The 23,230-nt window shown below is 36.2% G+C and overlaps 2 protein-coding genes and 1 long non-coding RNA gene across 3 annotated transcripts; all 3 read right to left on the reverse strand.

Moving 5' to 3' along the window:
* Nucleotides 1-1,120: 1,120 nt before the first annotated feature.
* LOC149937543 (uncharacterized) lies at nt 1,121-5,885 on the reverse strand. Its single transcript, XR_016472383.1, has 3 exons — nt 5,763-5,885; nt 1,579-1,790; nt 1,121-1,510 (listed from the first exon to the last, which is right to left on the reverse strand). It is a non-coding gene; the product is annotated as an uncharacterized LOC149937543 (long non-coding RNA).
* Nucleotides 5,886-15,638: 9,753 nt separating this feature from the next.
* Nucleotides 15,639-16,172, reverse strand: LOC149937544 (uncharacterized). The gene has a single exon (XM_090153827.1). It carries the CDS (start codon nt 16,170-16,172, stop codon nt 15,639-15,641), a length of 534 nt encoding a protein of 177 aa, XP_090009953.1.
* Nucleotides 16,173-16,316: 144 nt separating this feature from the next.
* On the reverse strand, nt 16,317-21,129 carry LOC149937545 (uncharacterized). The gene is made up of 4 exons (XM_090153828.1): nt 18,768-21,129; nt 17,257-18,677; nt 17,178-17,200; nt 16,317-17,103 (listed from the first exon to the last, which is right to left on the reverse strand). Exons 1-4 carry the CDS (start codon nt 21,127-21,129, stop codon nt 16,317-16,319), a joined length of 4,593 nt encoding a protein of 1,530 aa, XP_090009954.1.
* Between the last annotated feature and the right edge of the window lie 2,101 nt (nt 21,130-23,230).

Genomic DNA, 23,230 nt, shown 5'->3' on the forward strand with positions numbered 1-23,230 from the left:
TTCTGAAGCAATATCTAAATTGGAATTTCACGGAATCAAAGTGTTAAGTGTCATAGCAGATGAAGCCAGTACGAACCGTAAAATGTTTGAATTTTATTTCTTCTACCGGTTTCAGTTGGAAAAACATCTACGCTTGTGACGAAGAACGGGACATTTATTTATTGAAGACTGCTAGAAATTGTCGAAGTGCTCAATAGCAATTTCCACACGAAAACTAAAAACCTCATCAAAAATGGGAAAAGAATTGTTTGAACTCATGTTGTAAATTTATTTGATTTGTACTTTCCACGAACAATCAAATTGGTTCCCAAACTCACCAGGGATCATGTATTTTGGAATTATCATTAACGAATGAGAGTCCGGCTTGCTGCCCAAGTACTTAGTGAAACGGTAGCCAGAGCTTTTGAAATATAGTTTGGTGAAGAATGTCAGGAAACTATTAATTTTATTCGTACAATCAATAAGTTTTTTGAACACTATAAATTTTTAAGAAGGAGTTTTCAAGAGAAATCCTAACTTCGTCCCATATACCAGTGAAAATGATTAAAGGTTATGGTGGCTTGAAGGAAAAATTACTCAGTATTTTTTGGATTGGCAAAAAGAAGTTGACAGTTTGCCTAAATCGGTGTCTGCAGCTGAAAAGATGAAAATGACATTAAGTCAGGAGGCAGTTGAAGGCTTGTTGATGACAGCAAAATCAATTCCAGCGATAATTCGTTTCTTAATTAAGAAAAATGCCAAATTTCTTTAAGCAGTCATATCAATCAAGATTGTTTAGAACAGGAATTTTGTAAGCAGCGGGGTTCTTGCGGTGGAAACACTAATCCCGATATATTGCATTTTGTTCAAAATGTACACCGTTTTAAAGATTTAGATGATGTTATTAAAGCTCCCAAAGAACGAAACACTCAAACTGAAAATCTGTAAAGATTTATTGTCGTAAATGCAAAAAATTAAAATATCATATTTTCCAATTTTGTACTTAATTCATTTTTACTTTTCTTAGGAACAAATACTTGTTTTAGGATACTCACAGTTTGCTTATTTAGAAAAAACTAAAGTAACGACGTAAGTAAATATCACAAACATCATGCATAATTCCTTTTACTTTAAGGGGCAAGGAAAAATCTTTCACTAGGGTTGTGTTTTCGTTCGAATTTATTTTAGTCGAGAGTTTGGTACCTTTAATTTATTTTAAGCCCTTTCGTAGGCTGGTTGGCGACTTTTCATTTTCTTTCTAGATTCAAATCACAGTTTTTTGTTGATTGCTCCAAGTTAGATATAGTTTTAATCGAGGGGCAGCTCACTCCAATGATTATTAGGACACCCTCGTATGATTATATCATGATTAAAATTAAATCTGTAGCTTTGGCAGTACAAAGATTAAAAATGATTAAATCATGATTAAATTTTTAATCATGATTATTAGGACACCTGGTAAAAAAAGTGATCTGCCCCTCGGTTTTAATACTCCCGACAACAGCTTTAAAAAAATCTTTCTCTGATATTCCTTAAAATGAGAAAGTATATATGTTATTATTTAACGGACCTTAAAGACACATTTTTTATCAAACTTACTCATTTTTTGGGTATCTTTTCCCCTTTTCTTTTTAGTTACTGGTTTCGGTTCAGAAATATTTCGCCTTACGAGTAAATAGGGTTGTTATTTACAGGTAACTTCGCTTTGTGTTTCAGGTATTGCACTTTAATTATTTAAAGTTGAAGTCCAGATCTCTAAATCCACAAAAGGATCTATTATAAGCGCTTCGTCTCTTTCTAGGAATCTCTCACTATGAATAAATTACAAACAATTTAAAATTAAAATATTTTTAAGCAAAAAATCAAAAGTCAGTTTAACTACAGCTTCAATGTATTAATAATAACCATTTTTAATTTTTAAGTCATTTTGGTTTATTAACAAAATGAAAACAATCAATTGATATTTAGTATATTATATTAAATATCCGTGGTTAGACGAGTAAAGAAATTGTTTGCCAGTTTTTCTTTAATTTTCACGTGGAAGGTATTTTGAAGAAGGGGGAAGAAAATGGGGGTTATCCAGCCTAGTCACGTGGTATTTGTGATGGTAGCGACATCTTACGGCTGAGTTTTACAACTATCAACCTTTTTCATTGGTCGATGAACGTCGGCTGCTTATCTGGTCATTTTTCGTTTACGATATACATAAAAGACCTCTTATCGTTTTACTATTATTAAATATAATTAGTTTTTTTTAAATTTTGTTAAATGAGTGTACATGGTGGTTCAAAGTGCTGCGTTGAATTTTGTAGAAGCTTTCATTTTGGAAAACTTAAATCTTTCAAAGCAGACCTACATTGAAAGATGCAGTAAGCCTTGTCTGAAAAACATTTTTAAAGTTAGATACTTAGATTTGAATCTTATCATACCTTTTTTCTAGTTGTTATGTTCATCTTCAGTAACTACGTTTTTCTTATTTAAAAACCGTTTTAATCATTAAAACATAATAATTAAATAAATTAGTTGAGGATGTGCAACACTGAATCGCCACTTAGCCGGAACATTTTGTAAAAGTGTACTAGTAGGATAATATAGGTTCTGCGCAGACTCCCGTAATAGCCAATCAGGTCCTCCTTTTCTACCCATAATTCCCTTGGAAGTTCGTTAAAGATATTTGAAATGGAAAGTGGTTTTATTTACTCGTCTATAAAAAAGACCCTTTGTTTCTTGCAGTTTCGTTTTTATCCACAATCCTAAGGATTTGTGTGTATTAGTTTCACGTACAGTGTAGCCTATGCCGCCGTGTCGCGCATATCTCTTCAACTGTAAGGGCTAGAAGAGTCAATGATATCTCGTTCGAATGTACATTTATCGCCATTGATAGCCTTTCCTAAAGTTTTCAAATCGGATCCCTAGAAGTTAAGCATTAAGTCCAATAACGTTAAAGAAATATTGTTGGATAGGTTAGGATTCAGCGGACCTACAACTTAAGTTATCAGTAAAAATTAAATTTAAGTAAAGTTTTCAGGGTATTTAACGGGACCCCAATTTTTGTGTTTTATATTTTGGCCTAAAAATCTACATAGAGTTCCTTAATTTAAGTCCGACTTTCATGAAAGTTATATTTTTTAGCAAATACGTTCCTTAATTTAAATTCTAAGTAATGTTTTTGTTCAGTGTATACGGACTCCCGCAATTTCCAACATTGTAAATCCGCGTGTTTATAGAGGTCTAAGCACCCGTTTCCCTCTAGCGTTTTTCAAGGCCGTTCAGAGTGCGCCGCGCTTTCAACGTATGACCAGAAGTAACAATTAAATACGACACTGATCGACCTAGTTTTCGGCGTATGACCAGAACTAATAAGTGTGATCAGAAGTAACAAATAAGTATGAAACTGATCGAACTAGTCTTTGTCGTATAACCAGAAGAAATAAGTGTGACACTCAACGGCTGACTAGTAGTAACAAATAAGTGTGATCAGAAGTAAAAAATAAGAGTGAATCTTCGATGCTTTCAAAGAATGACTAGAAGTAGCAAATAAGTGTAAATACAATTATGTGCGGCCGTGGATATATATTGGTTGTGATATCGGCGTTGCAGGTTGCTGTGAATAGCTCAAACAAACTTAACACATTTGAAGGATTGTGTGTATTCTGACCATCGTACTTTTTGTTATCCTTCGATAACCTCTGAATATATGACACCCCATTGGTAAATTCCAAACATTATTAAGAGCCCAAAATTTGAGAGCGAACCGCGCTAGTCGTCTACCGGGAGATAAAAATCTTCTCTGCCCGAAACATTTCGGCTCGAGAAGGTCCTTGCAATTTAAATAAATAATATAGTTATAAAACCTCACTCCTGGACGCAGTACCTCCATCTGTCGAACTCTTAACACATTTGGAAAAATGTTCTACGCTAGAAATTGCAACGCGTTCTGAGCTCTGGATCCCGTATGTGTCGGCGAAACTAGTCGTCTATAGGTTTTAAATATTTTTAATTATTACAAGGAGACGACCCGAGGTGATTTTCACAGATTTTGATTTAATTGGGGGTATTAGTATACCTTTATGTTACTTAAAATTTCCTTAATTGAAAAGCTTCGGCGGTCTTTAGTTTCGGTTTCCCCTTCCCATAAAAACTTGCTGAGGTTAACGGTAATAGTTAGTGTAGGGAGCTGTTAGCTCGCGTGGCATGAAGGGCTTGCCACCACCCTCCTACGCATTGTAACCCGGACACCTGTTACTTGATCACGCACAAGCAACATTGCTTATGTGGTCGAAGGTGGTGCCTTGGGTATTAGCTCTATTTAAAAAAAAAACACAAAAAAAAACTGTTTTTGATATAAACCTACTTTTTCCTATGGAAATGAACATCGCAGAATTTTTTTTTAAATAATACAAAATAAATAATATAAAATAAAATTATTCATTGGTCAATTTAGGTTAATTTGGGAAAATGCGTGTAAATTTGGGAAAAAAGGAATATGGATAAAACAATTTAATTGGGGTTATAGTATTTGAAATGGGTAAAAATGGTAAATGCATGTTCATTTCGGCAAATATTAGTAAAATGTGAAATTTAGGTTAATGCAAGTATATGTGTTGACTTTAGGTGCATTAAAGTAAAGGGGGCTACTTTTGGGTAAATTCCAGTAAATATTTCTTCATATAAGTAATTTGGGGTATAAACTGCAAATCATATTTATTTGATTAAAAAAATGGGATCATGACAAAATATTAAAAAATCTAAAAATTGTTTTACATTTAGGCAAATGGCATAAATTTAAGATAAATTGGGCAAGTGTGTATCTATGTAATTTAAAACATTTTACCCAATTAACTTAAGTAAATTTATGGATATGCCTGAGTTAATGTGTGAGTGTATGTTAATATTTGTTATCGCAATTAATTTAAAACTTTAAAATAATTTCCCAAAATTCGAAATATTTAATTTTAATTAACTAGTTTAGAATGACCATTTATATTTTTATAACATTTTTTTTAGAAATAAATTCATAGAGTTACGTTAACTTAAAAATAGAAGTTTAAAAAATAAATTAGTTTAAAATAATAATCAGCTAGGCACCACCTTAGTCGTCAAGCGACTTTTAAAGCCATTAATTCAGGTGGCCGGGTTACAAAGCGTAGGATTGTGGCGGCAAGCCCTTCATGATAAATTAAACATTTGAGTTCTTTTATGAATATTTACCAATTTTTAAACAGCTAATTTAATATTTTAATTTACACATTCTGTTAAACGTTTATATTTTGAATAATATTTAAAAATTGCAATAAAGTAATTAAAATACCAAACGGGTTAGTTTGAATTAAAATAATTATATTTCATTTTTGCATAGAAGTTTAATTGTTTATTATAAAATAATTGAATAATATATTGAAATGTTGACATATATATTACTTAAAATGTTAGAGATCAAAATTATGGCATTCGACATACTTCAAGTTGAGTATTCAAATAATATAATGAAATGATAATGATTAATAATATACAGTGATAACACTCCAAGGGTTACCAAACCAAAGGGTTCTGATATTCATAGTAATTTAAAATTGGTAATTATAGAAAATACGTGTGGTAATCGTAATAAAGGCAAACGATGCTAAAATATATCTGCAATTAGAGCATTTAACAAATCGATTAAATTGCAACATTTATCTCGCTGCGAACGTAAAACACGCCGATCAGAAAAGTGATTTTTCATCATCATTTACTTTAGTTAATTGTGTAAATGGGTTTAAATTACATAAATACACACTTGCCCAATTTTTCTTAAATGTAATGGTGTTACAACGGATGTATCCTACGGTGTCACTACGGGGGTCCCTCAAGGATCGTCGCTATTATTTAATATGTATATTTACGACCTGCAGTTCATTATTAAAAATTCCTCACTATTTCAATTAGCGGATGACCACAAAATTTGCAAGCATATTTTTAAACCTGATGATTGTAAACTTCTACAGAACGACATTGATTTAGTTTCAGAATGATGCACAGTAAACAACCTCCCGATAAATCCATCTAAATCCGCTCTGGTGTCGTTCTCTCGAAAAACTGATCTCCTAAGGTATAACTTTAAAATTGGCAACGGTTCAATACCTAGAAAATCTTCTATTAAAGACCTTGGCGTGTTCCTGGACGTGGGTTTAAACTTCCGGGAACATATTCAGTTTACCGTTAACAGCTGTAGGAGGTAGCTGGGTGTCATTCTGAAACTCTGCAAAAAAATAATTCTGAAAAACACTTTGTTCTCTTATACAAGAGTTTAGTTAGATCTAGGGCCATGTACGGTTCACTAGCTTGGGGTGGGTGCAGCCCATACCTTTTGCATGGCGTAGAAAATATACAAAAGAAATTTGTTGAATATCTTCACACCAACTTTTTAAAATCCCACAATTATAATTATGGAAAAATTCTTACTGACCTTAGTATTAATACCTTAGCACAATTTCGAGATAAAACTGAATTAAAATTTCTCTTTAAGATACTTAATAATAGAGTGGCCAGTGAAAATATTGTTTCTAATCTAAACATATCTGTATCAAACTACAAGCTAAGAAATAAGCAAATATTCAACACACTGTATACTAGCCTTAACCCACTAAACCGTCTACAAAAAACTGCAAATAACTATATGCACAAACTAGACCTATTTAGCTGTAAATTGTCAGACATAAAAATTTATAACTTTTACTTCCATACTATTTATCTATTGCTGTACATTTTCATAAAAATGCATTTATGTCATTATTTTCACCAATGTATATTTTTCTCATTTGTTAAAATGTGTATCAACTAGCTGATCTTGTAACCAGGATTGTTTTGTTACACAATAAACCCCACGTTCATTCATTCATTATTATTATTAAATGAGAAAAACAAGAAATAAATTGTTTGCGTAATTTAAAATTTTTACGGTGTTATATATAAAACTTGGTCTGTGAAAAATATAAAAATTAGAAAAACATGTGTAGTTTTTGAGTCGTCCACCTGGAATGAAAAGTTTTGTATTTTTAATAAGTGCTTAAATGCCACGATAACGAGCAGTCACCCAAAAATATTGTGTCAAGCTTGGTTTCCACTACCATAATGTACTTTTCTTTACGGGCGTAGAGACGCCCCAAATATTTTATTACACCCGTAAAAAAGTAAGTTTAAGGATTCACGTAGAAAGGGTATTTGAGTGTGTACGACAAAAAGATACGATTTTCGAAGGCCCAGTTCCATTAGGAATGCTAAACTATTTCTGATAGTAACAGACAGTTCGCTATTATTGACAAATTAGTCCAAGTTTGTTGCTCATTGTTTAATGTGTGCCAGTCAATTATTAACGAATAGATTAATAGGTTCACATTAAAATTGGCACTTTAATATCAAAATGTGACTTAAAATTGTTTACGTTTTATGTTTTGGAATGTTTTATACATTTAATTTTTTAATAAAATTCATGTTAAAAATGGGAACTTTGCCATATTGCTTTACTTTGTATGACAAAGTTTGAAAATCCAGGATCCTTTCGGAATTCTCTTAAGCTTTGAGCATCTCGCGTGATACCTAGAGGTCGGAGTTTGAATAAGAAATTATACGATTGTTTATATTTATCCATAACCGAGAATTATTCAGAAATATTCGAAAAAAATGATTAATTTTGCATGTTAAATCGTTGTTTAATCGTATAATTTATTCGTATAAATCAAATAATACTAATTTTAATGATTAATTGAAATTTTTGCAGTTAATTTATTTGTTCCACCGACCACTAGACGTATACCACACAATATCGCAGTTTCGAGCTTCACAAAATATCTTTTTCTCATCATCATTAAATATCCCATTACAAACGCACCATTTTTTTTTATTCTGGGACGAGGTGCTAGGCTCATCAACAGCTGTAGGCTGCGATGAAGTGCTATATGATTTCCATAGGTAAAATATGTCGCTTGTAATTCCATCTAGAATGTATTTCCGAAAGAACTGGTAGCTTTGGGTATGTTTACCTCCCAGAAATCATTATCCCGCTTAATTCTGGGTACAAAATTTTATCCTCCTCCAATACAATAGAATCACAGAATGCTTTATCACAAATGAATATCTGACCTTGACACTGGTAGTAATATGCGTGTTGTTTATCTAGAACCAAATCATTTCCAGTTTGGACTAGGCCATTTTTTTGTTGCAAGGTCTGCGACAGATTATCCTTAAATTATTCGGAACCCCCTCTAAATCCCTTGATATATACATCCCCTAAATTTAATTATGAAATAATATATATATATATATATATATATATATATATATATATATTATATTATTATTATTATTAAATGAGAAAAAACAAGAAATAAATTTGGATTTTAAGCGCTCCTATACTAAACATAATACCCTAACAAGTAACAATCCGTTACTCTAACTTCTAGTTTGTGAGAAAAATGCCCAGTCAGAGTTAAAAAGACGCCCTTTAGTATTTTTTTAACAAAAAGTTGATACTAAAATTAATGGTTAAACCACATTTCGCATTTTTACAGTTAAATTCTACGTTAATATATCAATAAAAATGTGAATCGTAAAATAGATAAATTAAAAATGTACAATTACCGTTGAAAAGCTAGTATCAATTTTAAATTGTGTGTTAATGCATACAGTGACGGATTAACCAATACTCTCGTTAGTAGAGTCATAAAAGGTACGGGCTTGTACACCGATTACCTAAAGTGACTCTCCACTCGTGTTTCATGTTTAAGAATTGGAATGGAACAACATGTTAGGGATGTATTTAGTTTATCTTCATTAAAATGTTTATTTATCTAGGGCAAAGTCCATTCTGAAGCACTATAACTATTCTTTTAAATCTCACAAGTGTTTTCAAACTTCGGCAAAAAAATACTGGGACAAAATGGTGCAAAACGGACTGAACAGGTGGAAAATAAGAATAATTAAAAAGTGTTTTATTTCAAGCTAATTCTGAGATAGATAATTTTAAAAATAAATTGAAATTGTCTTCTGTTTTCGAAGACAGTTTTAACGATGATGCAAAAGTAAAATATTACACCGGCTTAAACTCTTTTCAGGCATTGATGGTTATTTTTAACCATGTTAAGCCTTTTTAAGATGAACAAAATTTTCAGCATTTGATAATATTTTTAATTAAAATAAGGTTGAATGTTGATTTCTTAGATTCAGGCTATAGGTTTAATGGCTCCAATAAAACTGTGTCACGTGGGTTTTATTCATGTTTAGAAGTATTTATTTTCTAAACTTCGTTGCGGTGATTTATTTATCTATTTATTATTTATGTGCTAATAATTTGAAGAAATTTTCGGTTAGGAAGGTAACTGTCATTATAGACTCCTTTGAAGTGTTATCTGAAAAGCCTTCTTATTTATTGGCTAGGGGGCAGCTTTGGACACAATATAAGCATCAACACACGGTAAAATATTAAATTGGCGCTACACCGCAATGCTCAGTTTCTTTCCTTTCCGAAGGGTGGGTCGTCGAGTATCCGACAATCATATTACGGAGAATTGTTGGTTATTAGATAAACTATTTGCTATTAGCAGATTAGGGATTTAATATAGCGTATTCTGTTGGGTTTCATTCTGCCGAAGTGAAATTACCAGCATTCAAAAAGGAATACTATCTAAATTGGGGACACCCGTAAGAAAGTAAGTTTAAGGATTCACGTAGAAAGGGTATTTGAGTGTGTACGACAAAAAGATACGATTTTCGAAGGCCCAGTTCCATTAGGAATGCCATATTGCTTTACTTTGTATGACAAAGTTTGAAAATCCAGGATCCTTTCGGAATTCTCTTAAGCTTTGAGCATCTCGCGTGATACCACACAATATCGCAGTTTGGAGCCTCAAAAAATATCTTTTTCTCATCATCATTAAATATCCCATTACAAACACACCATTTTTTTTGGATTCTGGGACGAGGTGCTAGGCTCATCAACAGCTGTAGGCTGCGATGAAGTGCTATGTGATTTCCATAGGTAAAATATGTCGCTTGTAATTCCATCGAGAATGTATTTCCGAAAGAACTGGTAGCTTTGGGTATGTTTACCTCCCAGAAATCATTATCATGCTTAATTCTGGGTACGAAAGTTTATCCTTCTCCAATACAATAGAATCACAGAATGCTTTGTCACAAATGAATATCTGACCTTGACACTGGTAGTAATATGCGTGTTGTTTATCTAGAACCAAATCATTTCCAGTTTGGACTAGGCCATTTCTTTGTTGCAAGGTCTGCGACAGATTATCCTTTGATGCAGAAAGGGCATTTAAGTTCGACGCATCATTCTCCATCGCATTCGCAGGTCGCTTAGGCATCTGGAGAATCACTCATGTGGGCACAGAGTTGGGCACTTTCGCTTCACGGACTGCCTTTGAAGAAGCAATTTACCTTCACTAGACTTCTTTCGCGAAGTAATCGAATTCCTACAAAAAAGTCGAGTAGCCTTCACAAGTTGAAAGTTTTAAAACAATAAAACGTATCTAGTTTATTCGTTCGAACATTTCAAAGTTAAACATATCATCCCTCAAAAAAATTAAGTTGTGAATCAAACATTTTCCTGAACACCATTCGGTTTTATAGATGGTAGTAAAAAAGGTTTCATACTAATTTTTAACCGAAATGGTCTGAAATATCTTCAATCGTTAAAAAATTACGCAAAGGTGCTTCGAAAACCGTCGAACGAAGAAATTTTTTGTGAATGAGTTATGTGAAAGCTTCGAAGTATAAAGCTTTAGTTCTTTCTATAGCAACATTCATTCTTCAAACTAAAATTCGTACTATCATTATACTTATTTGATTCTAGCGACATCGCAATAGTGTGGAAAATGTATGCAAGTATTAACGTGATTAAAATTCGTGAGGCCATAAATATATTTTTTTAAACTATTTACACATGTTTTAAGCGCATAAACTATAAGGTTTAAAACTAAAGATCCAGGAACTTGCTTAAAGACGAGTGCCTGAGAGGATTGTAGAAAGGAAAGTCTAACTTCTAAGGACCCTTTTGAAGCTCAAGCCGAAGACCCTGGATGTCAATTAAAGCGCCACTGCCTGGTGCGGCAATTTTTTTTAACGTTACCGTATTTAAAGAGACTATGAGTCTGTTGGTGGACATATTTCTATAAATAAATATAATTTGTTATTTATCGTCATTATATTTGGCGTGGTATATAAATAAATACAGTTTCAAATAGCACAACCAGGTAATTTTTTCAGTCTTGTAACGTTTAAATTTTCAATAGAATCGAAATAAATTCACGAAACTTCCTAAAAATCTCTATATTTTTCGTCGGTAAGGTTTTAATGAGACATTATATGACTTGATGGAAAACGTAATAAACATGGTTCGTTTACAATTGATCCCATATGATTTTATCGTATTAGATGGGTGACATTTTTGAGCCGCTGGAGTGACAAATCTGATAGTCCTCGGGTTTCATTGACGTTTCTGATGTACACATTATTTAAGAATAACCCGTACTGTCATGCCAGCTTTATTATTTTGAATGCATTGAACACGATAGCTATAGGTTTCTCGTTACTTGCTCTACATTGATACTGATATTTTGTAAATTCAAATAAGTTTATCCATTATCGCAGGCAGTTGCGGAACTAATGTCCTTAGCCCACCCCTGAAACTGGTTTTGTGGACCATTGTGATTTCTTGAAATCTATTGAACGGCCGCTTATGGTTCAGTGGGACCGTTGCTGACATCATTGAGCCGATGCTTACTAAAGTGCTGACAGCTGCCATGTTTATGTTAATTGGAATACAATGAAAATTAGTTCAGTGCATTGTTAACTGGCAGTTTCAAAGACAACAAACAATTATGAGCCGTTTTTAGTGTTTAGCCACATAAATGATTTATATTGTGATTGGTGAGACCTAGCATCAAGTGAAAACGGAAGCATTTTACTTATGCATTATGCTACTTATAGTTTCATCTCGGGTGTATTAATAACTTCCGTAAATTAGCTAAAGCGAATTGATAAACACTTTCGATTACAGAAAAGTAACTGGCACAAGATTTATAGTTAACAACAGAAGTCGAGTATAGGCAGTGGCGTAATCCAAGGGGGGAGGGAGGGGGACATGCATGATTGTATCAACAAATATTTTACTAAATTTTTCTTTTCAATTGTGTTCCCACTCCATAGCCAAATTCTGGCTACGCCTCCAAAAGTAGGTAACTTACACCGTGATAGAAGGTGGATCTACTGCTAATTAATTCTTCTATTTGACCTAAGATTCCAGGGGGCACGTGCCTCACCGAAACCTATGGTTCTATATACAATTTTTTATGTTTTGTTTTACTTTTTACAATGTGCGCCCCTCCCGAAACCAAATCCTGGCTACACCCCTGGAATAAATCGATTCTCTAGCAATAACCTTTGGTTAATTTATGTATTAATTTGGATTTGGTTTTTATATGTTCGATTATCGACACTACCAGGAGCCATCGAATGGCACCTATTTTGTCAGCTGGACATTTAAGCCTCAGGGCACACCAAAGCGCTATTCAATACACTACACAAACCCGAGTCACTAGTGGCGAATGACGATTCTGACGAAGCAAACAAAATTTAAAATTATCTTGACGTTTGTAAATTCGCAACCTAAATAGTTTTAGATAGCGCTGTGGTGTTAAAGTTTTCTAGCCACTTCTTGTGTGTAGCGTCTTCTAGAATCGAAAATTCACAAATCCGGGAGTAGATGGTGTTTTGCGCGTATTGTAATAATAAGGACAGTAACTCCAAAGGGAAATGTCGTCTGATGTGTCGTCCGCAGTTAGCCTTCCCGCGTACTGAGACTGTGACGTCCGGATTCCGTTGATCAACAAAATAACCGGCTCTATGGATTGCTTATTCTACAAACGTGACGTCAAAACCGGAAGTGAACAAAATCGTTCTGTAACGAAGGTGCATTCAACGGTTCAACCGTTGCTGTTACTGAACGCGGCCACTGTAGAGTGGAAGAAACCATTTTGGGAGGGGTGATTACATCTATCTTTGAAATTGTATTCTTATTATTGTATTATTATATTATTTTGTTCATGAGGGTGACAAGAAAGAAGAAAATATATTAATTTTAATAATAAATAAAGGGTGCATTACCTTTAAGGCTTTCTTTGTTTTAGCGCGGAAATTTTGTATTTGATAGAATAATTTAATAAAAAAATTAATTTGGATCAAATTTTTAAACGTCTCCCTATTTGGTCAAATTATTTAGTGATTTTCGAAATTCGATCCGACAGATTGTTCCCAAAAACCGACGTATTTGGAATTTGCCAAATTCCTAAAAAAAGCACTATTCGCACAAACTTAAGCGGTTCTCGAGAGTACAAGGGGCATCAAGGGGTTGTTGAGGCCATGGGCCAATAAATAATAAATCCCGGACTTGACCTTTCTCCCAAAACGCGGACACTATCTCTAACACCCAAAGTATCGCCATCTGGTGGAAAGAAAAAGCGCAATAGCCGAACTACGTCATACCAGGGGCTTATTTTTCAGTTTACTTTCGTCGTTTTTTTTCAAATGTCGAATTTTTAGATATTAGCGTGCAAAAATCCGATTTATCTAACGCTAGATGGCGCTCATGAAACCAGCGTAATTTGCCCCTAATATGTATTTTTATCCCCCTTTCCTTCCTCTCCACAAGTTTCCCGGGAAGCCGCTTGTTATCGGGGATGGTTTTTGCAGTGGAAGAGAAAGTCTCTCTAGCCCTCAGCTGTGCGAGGATGGGTTCTCGGGCAGGCCCATGGTGTCGCCTTTTGTTGGGCCGTGATGAGGGCGTTTGTTTGCCATATGTGAGCCTCTTCTTATAGCTGTCTCACTGGCCGAACGTTTGTTTCGCAAAGCGCATTTTTGTCCGGACCTGGTTGAGGGTTGTGGGCCGCCGTAGTGCCTAGCGGAACGGCGGGGTCAAATACATAACTTTATGTTCATTCGGCTGGCCGGCTGATTTAGTTCGTGGGAAGGTACAGCAGTCATGTCCTGGATTTATCATTTATTGGCCCATGTTGAGGCAGATTTTCGAGTGACAATGGGAAATTATTTTTTTGCAGAACAATACGGAAAATTTTCCGGAAAATTTTCAGCGGAAAATTTTCCGACTTACAACATTGATACTGTTTGACGAGAATATGGTTGGGGTTTTAATTCTTAATTTTAAAACAAATACCTGAAATAATACAAAATATTAGGTGTCCGCATAAAATAGGGTATTTACATTGTAATAATGTTTTTTAATTATTATAATTTACAAACGACAATTCGGTAACGAAGCCTTGGTCTCACGTTTCCCGAAGCCATTCAAAAGAACTCACGTGACTTGTTTCAGGTCTGACGTTTTCCTTATTTTTAAAGTTTTACCGTTGGTTGGCACTACCAGCTCATTGGTTTATCTTATTGTCCGTGTAGTTATAAGAGAGTCATGTCTTGCTTTTATTGGCTCATGCCTTAAGGTAGTATAAAGAGAATCGAAACCGTGATGACTGGGTTTTAAATTAACTTGCGAAAAATCTAAAATTGTCAAGTTAAGATTGGTGGCATAAAGGCTAAATTCGTTAATCCACCAAAAACACGGCACTTTGTAATTATACTTACTTAAAGAAAAATGTCGTCACTGCGCAAATGGATTGGACCTACATGTACCAGGGGGCACTGGACTCCATGGGCCTACTTTCCCTTGTGGCAAATCCACCTCTGTCCAATTGCCATTTTATAGATAGATAGATTAATTTTGCGCTTTTCTCCTGTTTATCTAAGAATCCAGTTAAAAAAAGGAGTGTACGGCAAAACAGCGAGAGTGGTCTTGGAGATAAGCGGGCCTTTTAAATTTCAGTTGAAAGGGGGAGAAACGTGTGCAATTTCCCAGGAGATCACGCTTACCCGGGAGAGGGGACCTTGTTGAGGTTAACGGTAATAGTTAGTGTAGGGAGCTGTTGGCTCGCGTGGCATGTAGGGCTTTCCACCACCCTCCTACGCTTTGTAACCCGGCCACCTGAATTAATGGCTTCAAAAGTCGCTTGATGACTTAGGCCTAGCCTTGGGTATTAGCCTAGCTGATTATTAGACCTGTGCAATCTCCCATAAGATTACGCTTTCCCGGGAGAGGGGACCTATGCAATTGTTTTGAAAATTCAGTGTCAAAAACGGTTGGGTTCGCTTCGTTAACTTTAGTTTTCTTTTCGACACTCGAAGCGACAGAATCCGATTTTTCTAACACAAACTCCCGAACTAGCAAGTATGTTCTAAATTTATAACAATGGTGACAACGTTAATAGGTAAGTCCGGTGACGATTCCTTTGTTTATACTCTCGTCACAAATAACTTTTTTTTTCTAAAAAAGGACTATCCGACTACGCCACTGCTAGAAACAATGATGAGCTTGGCTGAAGCTTGCTTGGGGCCATTTACAAATAATGGTTATAAAAATAAAATGAACACACAAACATTAATACATACAGTAAAACAAATTATACAATGAAACAAGTTATACACTCCGCCGATAAATACGTTAGTATTTATAACGGGTAAACAAATTATTCCGACAAGTTAAATCAAGATTATTATTATTATTTTTTACAACATATCTATTTTAATGTTGATTTAAACATTTAAGCTTCACAGTTCAAATCGTCCGTATTTTCGCGTACCGAAATTGCGTCTATTTCCAACGGATATAACAATTGAATAGGTTTCCTTATTACATTTCCATTTGATGTTCTTATCATACATGACCTAATGTTTTCATCTCTACCCTCACAAATTTCAACTACTATCCCTAATTTCCATAGATGTTTTTGAACATTATCATCATGAATCATCATGACGTCTCCTACTTTAATTTTAGACTTATTTCTGGCTAATTTAATTTGATGAGCTGATCTGAGTTCTAATAAATACTCTTTCTTCCATCTATTCCATAATCTAGTCATTAGAGCGGAGCGATACTTTTGACGGTTATTCATTTCAATTTGCGTTTTGGGGGCTTTTTCATTTTTGACAATTTGAGGTGGCAGACATGTTAAACGTTTTCCGATTAGAAAGTGAAAGGGGGTCAGTGATTGGGGATCATTCGATTCGCTAGTAACGTACGTGATTGGCCTTGAATTAATGACGGCCTCAGTTTGAATTAACATTGTTTCCATCTCGACATACGTAAGAGAGGCATTTCCTAAGTTCTTTTTTAATATTGATTTTGTACTTTTAACCAGAATTTCCCACCATCCGCCATACCACGCGGCTCTCTCCACAATAAAATGCCATGAAATCCCCTTTTTCCCGTAAAAATTTTACACTTCGTTACTTTTTAAATTTTTCCAAATTGCATTTAGATCTTTACTAGCTCGGTTGAAGGTTTTCGCGTTATCCGTGTATACTTTTCTAGGAATTCCTCTTCTGGAAATCATCCGCGTGAACGCTAATAAAAAGTCTCTAGTCGATAACGACGTTACTAATTCCAGGTGTATCGCCCTTGTCACGGCGCACGTGAAAAGGCAAATGTACGATTTGGCGACCTCTCCGGCCGTCATTTTGACGTAGAGGGGTCCGGCGAAATCAATCCCGACGATTTCGAAGCTCGGCGATTGTTCAACTCGATCTTTGGGAAGGGGCACCGTGGGGGCGTCCCCCGCTTTTACTCCGGCTTTTCGACATTGTAGGCAACTTTTGACCGATTTTCTCGCGAGTTGTCTCCCGGCGGTTACCCAATATTTTTCCCGTGATTGGGTTAGGGTGCTCTGGATTCCACCGTGCATCATCTGATAATGACACCGATCCATGATTAATCTAGCCAATCTTTGTTCCTTCTTGAGAATTATTGGATGCTTAATTTCGTAATCTAAATCTGCTTCAGTTAATCTGCCTCCGACGCAAAGGATTTTATTGTCATTTAATATTGGTCTTAATTCCGCGATTTTCGAACTTTTCTCAATTTTCTCCTTGTTTTGTAATGCTGATAATTCTTGCCTAAAGTCTTGTTTCTGTACGCATCTTATCCAAGTATTTTCAGCGTCCAAAATTTCTTCCGTTTTAATAACTCCCCTTTGTCTTCTGTCTTTTCGGAAATATTTTATTGCTCTGAAGACATAAGCCGTAATACGTAGTGTTTTATCCAGGTCGTTATATCTATATAAATCTATTATTTGACTTACTCCCGCCTTTTCTGTCCTAGCGACTGCGAGTACAGTTTTTCGTTTTTCTTTTTCAATTATATATTATTTGTATATTTACTTCTGGCATCGCGTCCGCGGGCCATTCGGACTTATCTCTCTTAAGCCACGTGGGGCCTTTCCACCAAGATTCGCTTTGACTCAATTCTTCCGCTCGTGCTCCTCTCGTTGGGATATCCGCTGGATTTTGAAATCCTGGGCAGTGTTGCCACACTTTTGGGTTAGATAATTTTTGTATTTCTACCACTCTATTCTGGACAAATGGCTTCCAAACCTTGGTCGATCCTTTCACCCAATGCAAGGCAATTGTAGAGTCTGACCACATGAATATATCTATATTTTCCGACTCCCATATCCCTTTGATATTGTTTACGAGACGCGCGCCTAAAACGCACCCCATTAATTCCAATCGAGGTAATGACAAATCTTCGTCCGACGGGTCTACTCGTTTGAGCGGCGCTACCCTCGACTTTGATGTCACGAGGGAGACTCCAATTTCTCCATTTTTCAATTCGTACCTTAGATATACGACGGCAGCGTACGCCCTTTTGCTCGCGTCGCAAAAACCGTGAATTTCCAATTTTTTAATTTGATCCGCTTGATTTGTAGTAAAATAGTACCTTGGTATTTTGATCTTCCTTAATTCGGGCAATTCGCTGCACCATTTTTCAAATTTCTTCGCCATTTCTTCGTTTAACTCTTCGTCCCACTTGGTTTTCTTTTCCCATAGCTCTTGGAGGATGAATTTTGCCCTGATGGTAAAGGGGGCTAATACGCTTATGGGGTCGAAAATCTGGGACACAGAGCTGAGTGCGTAGCGTTTAGAGAATTTTACTTCTTTTAATACATCAACTAGATTAGAAAGATCGAAACTGAATACGTCTGCAATTGGATCCCATTGTAATCCTAAATTTTTTTGACCATTTGGCGCTTGAACTTGAAATTTGGTCACGGCATTTGGTTTGTCCGCCTCTTCTCCCCACATCTTGCGTAATTCTTCCGAATTGGATTGCCATTTTCTTAGATTCATCTTGGCTTCGCTCAATATGATTGACATTCTCTTTGATAGCTGAAACGCGCTTTCTACATTTTGATTTCCGGCAACTAAGTCGTCAACGTAGAGTTTTTTGTTCAGAACGTTTACGGCTTCTGGATCTATGGTTTCGTATTTCTTGATGTGATGTTTTATTGTAGCGGCCAAAAGATAAGGACTTGGTTTCACGCCGAATGGCACTCTGGTCATGCGCAAAGTGGTAAATTCGTTTTCCTTGACTTTGCCGTTTTCTTCTTCCTTGACCCATAAAATTCTGCAAGTGTCTCGTTCTTCCTTCACCAGCGACACTTGAAGGAACGCTTTCTCAATATCAGCGACAATCGCCACGGGAAATTTTCTGAAGCAAAGGAGCAATAACAATAGATCCGGATTGAGATTCGGACCATTGGAAAGGCAGTCATTTAGCGACGGAACTCCATCTTCGTGGGCTGAACCGTCTAAAACGGCTCGTAGTTTTGTGGTTTAACTCCCTTCTCTGCTAACTCCCTGATGTGGAATATAATATGTCCCTGGCCTACTTGTTGCTTCGTTTTCAGACACCTTCTCCACTATTCCGAGTTCAAGCTGCTCATTTATTATGTTTTTGTAGGCGTTGTAGTATTTAGGGTTTTTGTTAAACCTTTTCGCTAGACCTGAGGCTCGTTTCGTTGCTAATCGTAAATTATTAGGTAGAATGTCTTTCTCCGTATTCCACGGGAATTTAACCTGATAGCGTCCTTCTTCATCATTGAATGTTACATCTCGCTCAAATTTTTCCAAAACATCATCTCCTTCCGATAGTCTTTCTGGTTTAGTTTGAATACCGATGGCTTCCAGATCCCAGAAGCCTTTTACCAATTTTGTCAGATCCGCATCTTTAGAGTTGACATTCATTACGGTAATTAAATTGTTTTGAATTTCAACTCGCTTGACATTGGATTTCGGCGTGCTCATGGGGCCTTCTATGGTCCATCCAAAAAGCGTGTCCATAGCTACGAGCTTGTGTTGAAGTCTTTCCGTTTTACCGCTCACGATGTCCCAATAGTAATCTCCGCCGATTAATAAGCTTATTTTCGAGTTACTGGGACCTTCTTTTCTGGGATCATCTGCCAATACTACTTTTGTTTTCTCCACGAAATTCTTAATTTCTTGACAATCTTGCGTTTGCGCGCGGCATATGAAAGGTACTGCCACTGCTTCTACCTCGATTTTCTTCCCCGGGTCAGAGGTGTTTTGAACGGTGAGCCGAACTATTTTTCTCTTTTTCTCCTCCGCTGCCTGGTTTCCAAATTCGCTCACCAGGACCGGTAGTTGCAGTTTATCGGCAACTTCGTTCAAGACGAATGTCCCTTGGCTTCCATTGTCCAGTACTAACTTCAGAGGGCCGGCTCCTTGATTTTGGGGATAGTCTGGATTTTTGACAAAAATCTGCGCGGTTTGCAAAAGAACGTTTTTTCTCTCATTATCGAAAACTGTATTCGTATTTATTTCCCTCGCTTCTTCGGGGGGCATCCCTTCAGTTTTGTCTCGCTTGTGGGCCTCGTTTCGCGTGCAAAGCGCTTGGTTATGCCGTCTTTTACAAATTCGACAGTTTTGATAATCTGAGTCGCATCTTCGGGCGTCATGATTTGGTCTTAAGCAAATATAGCATCTCCTTTGATCTCGCGTTATATTTCTTTTTTCTTCGAGCGTGTAATTGGTACAGCTTCTCGTTGCGTGCTCCGTAGCTTTGCAGAAAATGCAATAAAGGCTGCGCGGGGCAACGCTAGTTAGTAGAGCTTGCGTCGAGGGAACGTAACTTCGCAAATTATCATGCCTGTTATTTTGATGCGAATTTTCCCTTCTATCGTAGGAACGCGTTTGCGATTTCTCTTTATCTTTGACTTCACCTAAGAGTGCGCAAGTTTCGCGACCTTCAACCTCGCTTTGCAAAAAATCGGTAAAAGCTTTTAGGTTCCAATCACCATCTTTAAAATATTTCTTACTGTAATCTAACCTGATGTCTTTTGGTAAACATTCAATCAGTCTGGGACAAATGAATGTACCACTTAAGGTGGCGTCTACACCTAAGCCTTTAAGGCATCTTACGTTGAATTGAATCTTATCATATAGATTACGTAACCCTTTAGTATCGCTCGAGTCCAACACTGGCTCTAAATTCATTAACCTTCTACCATGAGTATGTATAACTAGATCTTTTCTATCAAACCTTTCTTTTAAAATCTTTTCCGCCTCATCGTAATTTTCCTCACTAGCTTTCATTCCAATTAAGGTTTTCTTCGCGTCACCCTCCAAAAAAGAATACAGATAATTAAATTTTTCTACCTTAGTAGTTTGGGGCTTATCCTTAAAAGTGGATTCAAAACGGCTCCAAAACCCTGCCCATTCGGTAATATCACCGGAGAATCTTGGGAGCACTAACGTTGGTAACCTGCTGCTTTCCTCCCTGATGACGGTGACTTGGTTTCCGTTAGTGTTCGTTACGTTTGATGGTCCACTTGTAGACCCTGATGCTGCTGAGTTGACTCCGTTGGCCTTCTTGACGATCCTCTGCGCCTTTATCTTTAGCATTTCGAAGTTGTTTTTCTCGTAGTAGGCGTCTATTTCTTCCCCTTCTTTTTCCAGCGAAGATGCGTCTTTAATTAAGTCCAAAATTGTTTTATCTAAATTACTAAGCGTTTCCGCTCTTGATAACATCAGCGTTAAATGGTCTTCGATGTCCTCTTCGTCCGTAGTTTTGTCTTTCAGCAGGGCACTCATGGCGTTGGTGGCTTTAGTTTGGTTTGATCGCGCTGGTGTCCTCAAGGATCTCAATCTCGTTAACTCCGGATTTAATTTATTTGTCTTATTTAAGTTCCCCGCTCCCACTGCGCTCTGGTCGGTTGACACTTCGTTATTCATTTTTAGTTCTTACTTCTCACTAATATCACTAATCCGCTCCGCCGATTGTTTCGTAACCGTTCCAAAATTTATTTTCCGCGGGTTTTAACCTCTCTAAAAATCCGTCCTATTCCGCTGGTTGATTAGTAACCAAAAAATTATTATGTCCGTTTAATCCCGGCGTTTCGGCACCATGAAGAATATCTAGTTAAAGGACTTCCGAATTTATTCTTCTTTTCCGCGCCTTTAACTATTAATTTGGGAGAGCTACTTAATCTTCTAAACCGACTGAAAAATCTAGAAGATAGGTTATTAAGTTGGACTATCTTAATTTAGAGAGTACAAGATTTTGTATATAACTTTGATTTATTTACTACGTGGTTACGGTGGTTAAAAGTTGACCCATTCACTTGAGTCCCGATGAGAATTCTGCCTTAAAGGCGTCGTGAAGACTACCAAGAAACATTTTTCCCTGGTGGCCAACATTTTAGAGAAAAGGGTATGGAAAGTTTTGGGGATTAGCGGGCGAGTACATATTAGCGCCAGAGAGGCTGGAGTATTTTTCGATGGAGTTTACTTTACATGTAGAAAGGGTCAGAGAATATAATATATCAATTTGTGCCGCTTGAAATCAGGAATTTTTAGGATGGGGAATTTTACTTTTGGAAGAGTTTGCTAGGGGCCATTTACAAATAATGGTTATAAAAATAAAATGAACACACAAACATTAATACATACAGTAAAACAAATTATACAATGAAACAAATTATACAGTATTAAAGATAATGCAATTTTATCAACACCTTTCGTTTTATTAAAAAAATAGTACTGAAAAGTAAATAAACATATTTTCTTATCAATATCAACCTTCAACAATTTATCACCCGAGCAACCTTCACTCTAGATAGCAAAATTATTTCAAATGTTTACTTGTAATCGTCATAATATCTTTTTTTTAGCCTATCAGCACATGTATATCTTCTTGCGAAGAAACGCTTTTGTAAAACTCCGTAAAAACCTTCAAACGAAGACCATGTTCATTGGAAGAATATAAAACAGTTTCGCGTAGTAAAGACGAAGTTTCGTTCACTGAGTTATAGTTTTCTTCGCGCAAGGAAGGTTTCCGTGGTTTCGAAAGGTAGAGTCATATTCTTCTTTCAGATTAAGAAGGTTCATATGGCGGAATTGGAAACTTCACTGGCCGAAGGAAATATTCGAATAGAAAAATAATCGTAAAATGCCCACCTCTGTGTGGGCATGCTTCGGGTTTATTATTAAACCTACACTCGTAATTATCAGGTTGCATGTCTGATGTCATTCCATTAGTTTTTTCTGGTTGGCTTTTAAATTAACTTTTTCGTGACTACATTCCCATACCGTAGCTTTATTTTGGAATTTGCACTTTTCAGGGTAAAAAACAGATTTGACAAGGTTAAGACTAGAAATAGCTGATTTTGTATTGCACACACTTTTAAACTTCGAACCAGTTATCCTAGAAAAGTTTTGATTTTGTTTGGTTTCTAGTGTTTGTTTCAATTTCAGTTTGCAAATTCCTGTGAAACAGTGTGATTTGTGTTATGAGTAAGTGCTACAAATTCATTGCAGATAAGCTTGATATTGTCTTCTGAGAACAGAGACAGTTAGTCGGGAAAGGCTTTGGGAGGATATGACTAATTGACTAGAGTATACTGGTGAAGCAAATTGGGGATTTCGACCCCCGAGGGCCTTGAACAGCGCGCCCCCTCTTGAAATTTCGAGCACCATTTTCCCAAATACCAATGATCCACCCAACCTGTACCTGCAGACTATTTAACCTGTCTAACCTGCAAATCACCTGCAGAAATACTAATAACCATATACGCAGAGAAGTTTATATATATATATTATTGAGGTAAAGGCTAAAGAGTGAGCAATTACCATCTAGTAGCCGTAAACGTTTATTTTTTAATTTTTATAGTAATAATTTTATCCGAGTTTGGGCAACGGCGCGATCAGTGTTGTTGTTTAAGAAGAAAATTCATTATTAGCGCTGGCCTCGAGTGAGAAGAGAAAAGGGCAAAGTAGCCGTACGGCTGTCGAAATTCAGTCAAGGCGCATCACCGCGTGGAGCTAGAGTGGAGAG

Source organism: Leiobunum rupestre, chromosome 7 (genome assembly GCF_980474605.1).
Source record: "Leiobunum rupestre chromosome 7, qqLeiRupe1.1.hap1, whole genome shotgun sequence".
Classification (NCBI taxonomy): domain Eukaryota; kingdom Metazoa; phylum Arthropoda; class Arachnida; order Opiliones; family Sclerosomatidae; genus Leiobunum; species Leiobunum rupestre.

Excerpts from the sequence above, each read along its gene's own strand:
- LOC149937544 (XM_090153827.1), bottom strand. The coding sequence starts at position 16,172 with ATGGAAACAATGTTAATTCAAACTGAGGCCGTCATTAATTCAAGGCCA.
- LOC149937545 (XM_090153828.1), bottom strand. The coding sequence starts at position 21,129 with ATGAATAACGAAGTGTCAACCGACCAGAGCGCAGTGGGAGCGGGGAAC. Across the intron at positions 17,201-17,256 it reads CCGCGGACGCGATGCCAGAA|TCGCTAGGACAGAAAAGGCG; the intron begins GTAAATATACAA and ends CTGTACTCGCAG. Across the intron at positions 17,104-17,177 it reads CTAGGACAGAAAAGGCGGGA|AGCAATAAAATATTTCCGAA; the intron begins GTAAGTCAAATA and ends TTATGTCTTCAG.